At 35.8% G+C, this 10,674-nt stretch overlaps 1 protein-coding gene across 3 annotated transcripts in view; it reads left to right on the forward strand.

The window, feature by feature from the left end:
- PLS1 (plastin 1) overlaps positions 1-10,074 on the forward strand; it is a 41,316-nt gene extending 31,242 nt beyond the window's left edge. For all 3 annotated transcript variants that reach the window (XM_063166912.1, XM_063166910.1, XM_063166911.1), the window contains exons 11-16: positions 3,427-3,505; positions 4,551-4,665; positions 5,395-5,528; positions 6,421-6,544; positions 8,563-8,687; positions 9,143-10,074. In XM_063166912.1, the coding sequence (XP_063022982.1) occupies positions 3,427-3,505; positions 4,551-4,665; positions 5,395-5,528; positions 6,421-6,544; positions 8,563-8,687; positions 9,143-9,278 (713 nt within the window). In that variant the 3' untranslated portion in view covers positions 9,279-10,074. The remainder of the gene's footprint in view (positions 1-3,426; positions 3,506-4,550; positions 4,666-5,394; positions 5,529-6,420; positions 6,545-8,562; positions 8,688-9,142) is intronic.
- Positions 10,075-10,674: the final 600 nt, after the last annotated feature.

The following is a 10,674-nucleotide window of genomic DNA, read 5'->3' on the forward strand; positions in this document are numbered from 1 at the left end:
TTGGAAGCATTTTCAATGGCATGGGAAAAACCTGTTGAATTGGTTTCTGGACTTTCCTGATACATTTAGATGGAGATGAAAGTCTCAGCCAAACCAGTTTAAAAAGTTACAATCAGCTGAATGCTAGGCTATGATTTTGTAATTATAAATACTGGCCAAATTTAACTTACTACTTACAGTATATATTTTTGAGATGGATAATCATGCCAATGTTACCTATTCAAAGAAAAGTAGATGACTCCTTTTTGCCCTCAAATAATAATTGCCGTGGTATCAAGTAGATCTAAACCATCAAAATAGTTATTTCAGCCCAAAGACAAGGTTGTTAATGTTTTTTTTCCTGTTAATGTATTGTTTGTTTTCCATTAAGTCCTGTGTTTATACCGATGTTTTCTCAAGCTAGTGATATAAAATATGACATTGATTTCTTTATAGTTTCATCATAGATTGTCTGTTGAAATCTGACTCATAATTTATAATGCTTTCCTGTTTTGCTTCATGAAATGCAGATTTGACCCCTCCTAATGTAGGTACTGTATTTAGTACTTTTCTGTACTCCATAAAAGTGTTTATTCTGCAATTTTTCGTTCTTTTTTTCCCCTATTGTTTAATCATCTCTGTCCTTTTCTGGTTGATTTCTTTTTTTGCATTGTTCTTACATTTTTCTATTGTTTTAATATGCCATCATAAGTAAAAGAGATGGAAAAAACCCCACAGCATATAAAATGAGGGCAAGAGTTGCAGTAAGTCAAATGCCATCCAGGTATTTTGGAGGGTTTAGCCAGTGAGGGCTTGCCATGAACTGAGATGTCGAGCTGTAGGTATGTGTGGGTGAGTAGAGCTTCCTGAAAGTTTTCATTTTCCTGCATAAATTCCATCTTTTCAGGGACTGTCCCACCTCATCAGCATGGTGTGGCTGTCCTATTCAGATTAAGACAGTCAATGCTGTGCATAAACTGACATCTGCCCTGATAATACATCTGGTGATGTGCATTGAAATATGAGATTGTGTCTCTCAGGAATACTGACACAGCAAAATGAACATTTGAATATTGTGTGGGGATGGAGAGGGCAGTCCTGAGCTCAGTTCTTGCACCACCTTTGCTGCTGATCCAAGGAGGCCCTGGCTTGTGGGGAAAGCAGCAATTTGGAGTCCAAGTCATGAAGAGAACTGAGCTCTTGGGGGGAGGAAGAGGAGGGACTTGTGTCCACCCACTTTTCCTCCACTGTAGATGTTCTGTGCTGTTGCTTAGATTACTGGCAGCCTTCATGGCTGTCACCACAAGAGGGTTAAGTACTCCCACTCAGGCTGGCTGAGCTTTGGGTGCCACTGTATCTTGAGCTCAGTTGTGTTGCAGGGATTATTTTAGGTTTATTTGGAGCTCTTTGGATTTTTCATCCCCTCCCTATGGCTACTCTCCACTCAGTTCCACAGTGTAATGATCTCAAAAAAGAGATGGCAATAAATATAAAGGATACTACCAAATTTGCTCCTCTCTCTTTTGTGTAGCTCTGCCCCCTTTCTGCAGTTTTCCAATGATTTTGGCTATCTGCTGCACCACTCAGCAGAAGATATGCTCCTGATAGGATCACAAGGTATATTTTGAATAAAGGAATAGAGAGAAAAAAACTGGTCACTTCTCAGCCATCTGGAAAACTTATGAACACTCATGTATTGCATGATAAAGGGATTTGTTTAGAGTGGCATATTAAATATAGTATGCTGGGTTTAGTTCCTGGACTCCCACTTTCCAAAAGGGTCCTGCCCAGCTTGCATGCTCTTGCTCCTGCTTGGTTGCTTTGGATTCTCCTGACAATCTTGAGCAAGCATTTTAAAATCCTCAGTCTGAGTGCAGTTGCTGAGTATCTGTTTTTGTGGCTATGCTGTTTCTTAAGAGTTCACTAAATAACCTTGGTACTGTCTTTGTAATGGACAAGTGTTCCTAAAAGCACTTTGCAGTCAGGATTTTATGTACTGCAAATCAACTCAAAGCTCAGTAACCATAAAATCATTAAAAAAACCACAAGGCACTTGCTTCAAAATACTATAATCTCAAAGGTATTCTTTATAAACTTAAATTATATATAATTCTTGAGTTATTATTGTTTTTTAAATGGAAAAACTGATATTTTTAATAACTTTGTCATAAAGTGTGATTGTTCTTTTAAATTTTAATGTGGCAAGAAATATGTGAAACAAAGCTCTCTGATGATCTTGCAGAATAGTATTTTTCTTTGTTTCTACTGTTTCATGAGTGGCTCTGTGGTTATTTTTACAAGTAAATATTTTAAACAAACACTAATTCAAATTCCATATGAAAAAAAATAGTTGAGAAAAATATATCGGTAAGATGAATATCAACTATTTCTTAATAATTGGAAAGGAAAGAACCTGGTAAGGTGGCTGAAACTTTAAAATTTACTCTGTTAGAAACTGTAAACTACAGGTGAAATTTCTGAAGTCCAGAGCTTTCTCCCTCCTCGGTGTCTTCGCTGTTTTCTGAACTGTGGATTATCAACCCAAGGGAACAAAGTTATGAAGTTATTCCAAGCTCACATATTCAGGCTGAATATTTTCTCAAATGCTCCTCTTTGATGCAAGAGAAAACAGCTTATGCAGCACTGATTCACATGTAGATGTCTACAGAGATGTTGTTAAAATTTAGGTAGTGTTATATGTAGAAAATTAATGAATTTTTGCAATCTGTAACTTTATAGAGAACGAGTTAGGTTAGGACTCATGATTGCAATAATAAAAGCAACCTATGTCAGGAAAGTGAAGGTTGGGATTTACTGCCTAATGAATTTTCTGAAGTTCTTGTAAGTAGAATTGCTGGCTAAAGCTGTGAGGATAACTGGCCCCCTCAGCAGTATAAATATCTCCACAAAGTTAACAAATACTACACTGCCTCTCCATGTTTTCAGTGCAAAGAACTAAAAAAAAAAAGAAATCCTTGCTTTAGGGGGGCCCTTTGCAAATTAATACTGTCAAATTCTGTGAGGAGAGAACGGAGTTGTAGTGCCTCATGTGTTAGTACTGACTTTTAATAAAAAAATATTATTTCTCTCAAACTGTTGAATGCAGTTTCTGCTCATTTTAGTTTCAGGAACTTACTATTAATCGTCTTCATGATATATTAATTATGTGAAATACAACAAAAGTTTATTTCTGTATTTTATCAAATTGTATTTACTCAGATAAATGTAGTCTAATGATACTACTTCATGTAGTCCCCCTGCCTTGTGCCCAGAACTGAGTGGGTCTGAATTGGATAGGATTGCCTTGTAGTATAGACTATTGTTTGGGAAATTGTGAACTCTTTTTGGGGTGGGAGGGGGGTGGTGAGGGATATGAGAAACATTTAAACATTGCTTATTAAAGTGTTTTCTCCAATAACTTATATAGAATTGTATTTGTCACCATAGGAGAAAGTAAGGAAGAAAGGACTTTCAGAAACTGGATGAATTCACTGGGTGTGAGCCCATATGTTAATCATTTATACAGGTAAGGTTTTTTAAAAAGAATTATTTGACTTCCCAGGGGTGACAGGGGAAGAAAGAAGGAAAGAAGAGGGGGAAGTTGTATTTCTACTAGAATAGTGATATCTAGGTTTCTTCTTGAAAACTGATCTGTAGGACCACATTAAGCAGTATGTGACTCAAATATTCTAGTTATAATCTAGATAGACTAGAAAACCTAAGAAGGTTTAAATCTCCCTCCCTCACTCACTTGTATGTTGAATTATGTTTTTATAAAAGTTGAGATAATTGTGTTTTATGATGTATAATTTTTATTTTTTCAGTAGACTGTAAGGAGCTCTGCAGTGTAGTATTCCCTCAGATGAAGGGCTTTATAACAAGCTTTTTAGATGCTTCTGGTCACTTTCAAATTATGCCAGAAATTGATTCAAATTCTGCCAATAAAAGATGAGATTGAGGGAGCAAATAGGAACCCCTGCTTGTATGTATATTTACTAATTGGTTTCATTATTTCAGTTTTCTGATCTCTGTAAAGTGATCTTAACATGGAGAATTGCATTTATTAAGTAGTTGATGGGAATTATCAGTAATGCAACATATAATTGGAAAATAATACTTTTCCTACTATTCTTCTTTTGCAAGATAAGTTCATTGGCTTTGATTATTCTTTAGCAAAATTCATCTGTAGGCATCTGCAGATAAAGCATGAGTATTTAACATTTGGGAAAGTCCTTAGAGAACTAAAACGAGATCAATAGATTAAAACTCTTTTAGCAGCTATTTTGTCTATGCCTGCCTTATGAAAGTAATTATTTATTTGAGGCCAGTGACTGAGATTGCTTCAGTTAGATTTGTGATACTAATGAAATTAAATGCAGAATTTGGTGTATATACTTGCAGGAATCAAGCAATGGAATGTAGGCTAGTTTCTTTACAGAACTGCACCAGTTTTTATTTACGTGTCTGGAATTTTTCAGCAACTTAATTACACTGTGAGAAGTCTCAAGTACTTACTTTCATTGTCAATCTGTCCTTTTGTGCTGAAACCCATTGTTTTGCTCTTGATTTAGTGACCTTTCTGATGCTTTAATCATCTTCCAACTGTACGACATGACGCGCGTTCCGGTTGACTGGGGCCACGTTAACAAACCTCCTTACTCCCTGCTCGGGGGCAACATGAAAAAGGTGGGTGATGCTCTGGGGGCAGCCCAGCTCCACTGGCTCCCATGCTGCTCCTGGCAGGCTGGGTTGTTGAGATTTCTGTGCTACTGAGACAGCCCTGGGAGAAAAAAAATGAAAATCTAATTTTCAGTTATTATCCCAAAGAATAAATAGCAGTAATAGCACATATCACCTTAGTTTCTAAATGTGGGCACCTTTTAGCAATATTTCATTTATGGCCTAATTTTGCTCTTATAAGTGAAAGCTTCAGGTTTGACCTGGCTGTTGTTGCTGGATGCTCCTGTACTGTGAGACATTTCCTCCCAGAGCAGTTTTATATGCTAGCCAGAGGATTAGGGCAAGACTTGCAGGATCCAAGCTTTCACATAGTTTTGTGGTTGTTGTGAAGCCTAAAATGTAGAGGATAAAAATTACTGCCTGTTTAAGAAGAACACATTTCAATATCTTTCAAAGTATAGTTTTGATATAAATATATTTTATTCACTACTTTAGTGGAAACTTGATTTTCTCAAATGTGGAAAAAATTATCATTGGAATCTTGCATAATGGCATTTATAGTAAAAACTGTTATTTATTTCAATCACAGTGTAGCTAGACTGGAAATCTTTTCTAGCTTCAGATCTCACTGTAGGTAACAGTAAGCCAAAGTAATTTAAAATGCACATAGAGTATATGTCTATATTGCAGAAATAATAATATGTTTCATTATTTGCACACAATATTTATTTTTAGATTGAGAATTGCAATTATGCAGTAGAACTTGGGAAGACAAAAGCCAAATTCTCACTGGTTGGTATTGCTGGACATGATCTAAATGAGGGTAATCCAACTCTGACTTTGGCTTTGGTGTGGCAGCTGATGAGAAGGTAAGTTAGGCAGTGTATGATGGATGTGTATAAATGTGTCTGTGCATGTGTGTCTGTAAATCAAGGCAAATTAAGGGTAGTATTCAGGTCACCCAACTGGTATTGTAGAGAGAAATCTCTAAATGTCCCTGTTCTCAAAGATAAAATTGTATATGTGTTTTGTAATCTTACATACTTTGCAGTGATTGAAACCACAATTTATAGTGCCAATTAAAACCTTATAAACTAGAAACTGCGTCTAAACTATAGATCCTGCAGCAAGTAAAAAGAATTCACCTTATTTCATGTTGATTCCATGTGTCTTTCTGTAAGTATAATAATTTAAATATTTTAAAACCCAAGGCAGTGGTGATACATACACTATAGAAGTTGAAAGGGTAAAAAATTGTAGGCCATTACAGCTATAGATACCATAAGTCTCATCAAATCAAAATCTTTATACTGTATTGAGTGAGAAAAATTATTATAAAGTGATTTGATTAAGGAGTGTTTGATTGCAAATGCTTTCCTCAAATTAGTTTTCTTAGACCTATCCCAAAACATTTAGTGGTTTTTGTTCTCAGACTGCTGTGATTTAGTTTTTTTCCCTACTAGGATGGTAGGGAGTCATTTTAACTTAGAAAGTATAATTTATTATGATGTACTGAGTAAAACAAATGCATGAAGATGTTACCATGAATATTATGAGGTTTGGGATATTATTTTATTATTTTATTCAGTAACCACTGAAAAAGTGATTTCAATTACTATATCGTTTGTAAGGTAAGTGTACCCTATGAAGAGTACTTAGCATTGTTACTGTGATGAAGTAATATTTTACCTTTGCTATAGCTTTGCAAGAAAAGTTGAGTTCCAGCACTCATTTTAATTTGGGCTCTTGTTTTTGTTGAAGGTATACTTTGAATGTACTGTCTGACCTTGGAGAGGGCGAAAAAGTAAATGATGAAATTATTATTAAGTGGGTGAATCAGACACTTGCAAAAGCAAACAAGAAAACTTCAATTACAAGTTTCAAGGTAATAAATTTTATTTACTTTTCTTTCCACATACAATAGGACCTGGGATTTTTAACCTGATCTGTTAATGATTTGGTTTTAACAGCAGCTCTGCCATCGACTAGCAAAATTGTTTATGGAAATATTTCTGACAGTCTTTGAATCTTCAAAAGTATTTTTCAAATATATTGAAAAATAAAAGAATTTATAGTAGCTGCAGTAAAATACAAAACAAAAAGCCCAAAAATAAAGAAAAGAAAAATAACTTTATACTTTCAAAGGGTCTTCTGTCTGAAATTACCAGTCTTTGGGCCTGGCATGTCGTATATTTTCCAAATATTTGGATATAGGCACTGTCATGCTTACACAAGCCATAAGAACGATTTTGGAAATACGGGGGGCAGATGATCACTTCTCCTAGGAGCTGGTTAAAGGATTTTCTCACGTGTGACACAGCCGGGAGAGGGAGCCCCGGGTAGCCAGCGACACCTTGTGTCCTCCTTGGCGCTGCTGATGTGCAGCAGGCCGGGGAGAGCAGGAGCTGCTCCCGTTCAGCACGAAAGAACACACCGATAAAGGAACCTTTCCTTCCGCGTTATTTCAGTGTTCAAAACAAAAGAAGCCGTATGTGTGTCAGGTGTGTTATTCTGTGTGAATCTCTTGCTCTCGAAATGGCTGATTAATAATTGCACACAAATGTAACATTCTTGTACAGGTTCATTTTATAACCTCAGACAGTTATGTCTGTGATTCAAAGCAGGAGAACCTAGCAAGTTAAATATTTGAGAGTTCACCATGTTATGAATTTTAATTAGATAATCGTTATTAATAAAAAAATTAAGTAAGAATATTTAGTTTTCACTTCATTTTCTTATGAGATGTTGCTTCTCTTATTTCTACATAAATTGTTATAAAGGTGATATTAAATAAGCTGAAAGTATGACAAGAACCTGTCCCAATATCTTGCCTTTGGTATCCCTGTGTCTTTGAGGTTACATTGGTTGAGTTTTTAAGGCCATTCAAATAGTGTTTTTAAGATAATTCAACTGCTGGTTGACCAAAGATAAGAAGGTACTCATGTAAAGTGGCACTATTCAGTATTTGGTTTTTTTACTGCTAATTTTTTACAATATTTACATAAATATTGCCTTTCACTGTTTGGCTTTTGGGACACTGTGGCAAGCAGACCATAGAGAATGCAGAAGTGCCTTATATTTCACTGTGGACTAAGAAAGCCAAGTTCTATAGTACTGCCATTATTCAAACAGTCAAAATAACAAAGGTGTGTCTCATGGTCTTGGGGACTGCATGCATTTCATGCCTTGAAGCAGAATTCTATTAGTATTTTTAGATGTATAATTAATGATGGCTCTGTGGGACTCCCCTGAAGTGGCAGTCCTGGTTCTGACCTGGTGACAAAGGCAGCTGTGCCCCGTGGCTGTGCTCAGCCATGCAGCCCCACAGGCACTGCCTGTGCTTGCTCTGGCACCAGCAGCTCCTGCTCTGCCCGGGCAGCTGGGAGGGAATGATTGCACCAACAGCAATTGCTCTTTTTAGAATCTCTCTGTATTAAATATGAAACACAGACTGCTTACACTAGCTCACAACACCATCTGAGTTGAAATATTACAGAAAGAGTGAGCCATTAACTATTGGAGAAAATAGTTTCATGGCAAGAAAACAAGGAAAATACATGAATGGGGGCCTGGAAGGATCTTTTTTTGTTGTCTTGAAAGTCCAGCCCTTGAACTTATGACATAATTCCCTTCCTTCCTTAGGGCTTAAGGAGGGAAGTTTGATGAAATAAATTTAAACCATTTGTGCAATAATGATACCAGCACGGTGAACATTATAATACTGATTGTAGAAAAGAAAATTAGAATTCATAAAGGGTGAGGAGAACCTTCACACTATGAAGTAAGAAAACAGGCTTCTGTCTTTGAGTATGCATGCAAGATGTGATGTAGGGTTTTTGCATTTTGAAGATGGAATAATCAAAGCAGATTCCTTTAAACTAATCCTGAGTCCTTTTCTTTTAGGACAGATCAATTAGCACTAGCTTACCTGTCCTAGATTTAATAGATGCCATTGCACCAAAAGCAGTTCGTCCAGAAATGGTCAAGAGAGAAGACCTTTCTTACCAAGACAAATTGAATAATGCCAAGTAAGTTTTAAATGAATGCTTCATATTTTCCTGAAATGCAGGAAATGCATTAATTCACAGTGTAATGCATTATTTACTGATTTGTTAGGAGAAAGATAATACTAATTTATTTTTTTGAATAGAATATAAATTCTAATATTATTTATTTTTCTAGTTCATCTAAAATAGGAAGTGATATTTACAGCTGATATGACCTACCAACACTGCACTGGAATTGGTTTCTTAACAGTTTGCCATAATTCATACTGTTTTTGACCAAAAGAAATGCTTTGATAACAAATAGTAAAACATCTGCCAGTACATGCTTTCTTCACCATAATGTCCATTTTCTGGTAGAGCCTAAGTACTGTTAAACAGGCATATCCTGCCATTAAAATCTGATTTTGTTGTTGTGAATTTTGACATATTGGTAGAAGCCAGAAAATAATAGTATTTGTTTTCTCTTGTTTTCCAAGGTATGCCATTTCAGTTGCTCGAAAAATTGGTGCTCGTATTTATGCTCTCCCAGATGATCTGGTTGAAGTGAAGCCAAAAATGGTGATGACAGTGTTTGCATGTTTGATGGGAAGAGGACTGAACAGAATAAAATAATGCAGACATATAATAACTTTCTGCCATGTTAAGCACAATGAATGCCTCGCAGTTTACAGAGTTCTGAAACTTAGTATGAGAAAAATTGTATGCACAAATATCAATTATCTTTTAATCATGTGTTTGTATTAGTTAATTTTCTTCGGTTTCATAACACATGAATTACTTATGGCTAATACCATTTTCAGAACATGTTCATTAACAAATTAACATCATAGATTTGTATTGCTTGGAAAAACCCATATGAATCAAGCTTCATTTGTATTAGTTTCCATAGCACTGTGAGAACCTGCATTGTTTTACATATGTTGTTTCAGGACCAATTATGAAACACTGTTTGATTTTTGTGGGTGTTAGTTATATATAGTCATACAAGTCTCAAGGTGCATTCCAGTCCTGTTGGATTGGACCCCAAACTGCACAGAAATTATCATCCTTGCCTTATTCTTGGAGAGCTTAACTCTTGTTGGAGCCAGTGGGAGTCTTGTCATTGACTTTAGAGCAAGTAAAGGCCTATGATAATGTCTGGTAACTAATGAATACTGATTAAACTGATGAAACTTTTTTTGTGGGAATTATCTTCAAATATATGTAGTAGTTTTGTTCTGTTACTTAGCAGAAACTTTTACAAACCATGTTGTATGAAAAAACCAGCAATAGAAAGCAGAAATGTCGTGTCATTATTAGGTCTGCATATGTGCTAAGTTCTGCGGTTGGACTAAACAGCTATTGGTTTTTTTAACCTTTTCATAAAATACTGTGTTAAGAAAACAATAAAGAGCTGGCTAGTCCACTATGGATTTTCTCATTACTGTATTGCATTTCCTTATATATAATTCCTTTGATTTTTCTAAAATGTGTATCATGTGTGCAGAGGTTTGGTGTAGAAAGACTGGTGCATTCTCTGGAAGAGATGAAATCTGTATTTTTTTCTTAGTAATTTTAAAGTAACTATTTGTACTCCTTTTTCATCCGTGTAAATTTTCACTTATCAAGCTGGAGCTGTACATTTAATGAAGTTGTTACCAAAAGCCAAACAATACGGAAACGAAATCAAAATTAAAGACTTCTTTTAAAGTATGAAGCTTCTACTTTCTCTCAGGTCCTGAAACCACTCTTAAGTGTGGCAGAGAACAGGAGAATCCTGATGAGCAAGCAGTTGGACTGAGTTTGACATCTTCACTGTCTTACACACAATACAGCAATACTAAGGGATGCATCCATCTAGTTTCTATTGTATAATGGGATAATGGAGACTGAAGGGAATTAAGTTCTTGGATTTGAAGCCATTAGCCTCTGTCTATTTCCTGGTTTGCATTGTTGGGACAAGACTTGATTTACTTGGTTTCTATTCCCAGTCCAAGGTGATGACAGAGCTTTGTACAGGATTTGAGTT

The sequence above is a fragment of the Melospiza melodia genome, chromosome 12, assembly GCF_035770615.1.
Source record: "Melospiza melodia melodia isolate bMelMel2 chromosome 12, bMelMel2.pri, whole genome shotgun sequence".
NCBI lineage: Eukaryota > Metazoa > Chordata > Aves > Passeriformes > Passerellidae > Melospiza > Melospiza melodia.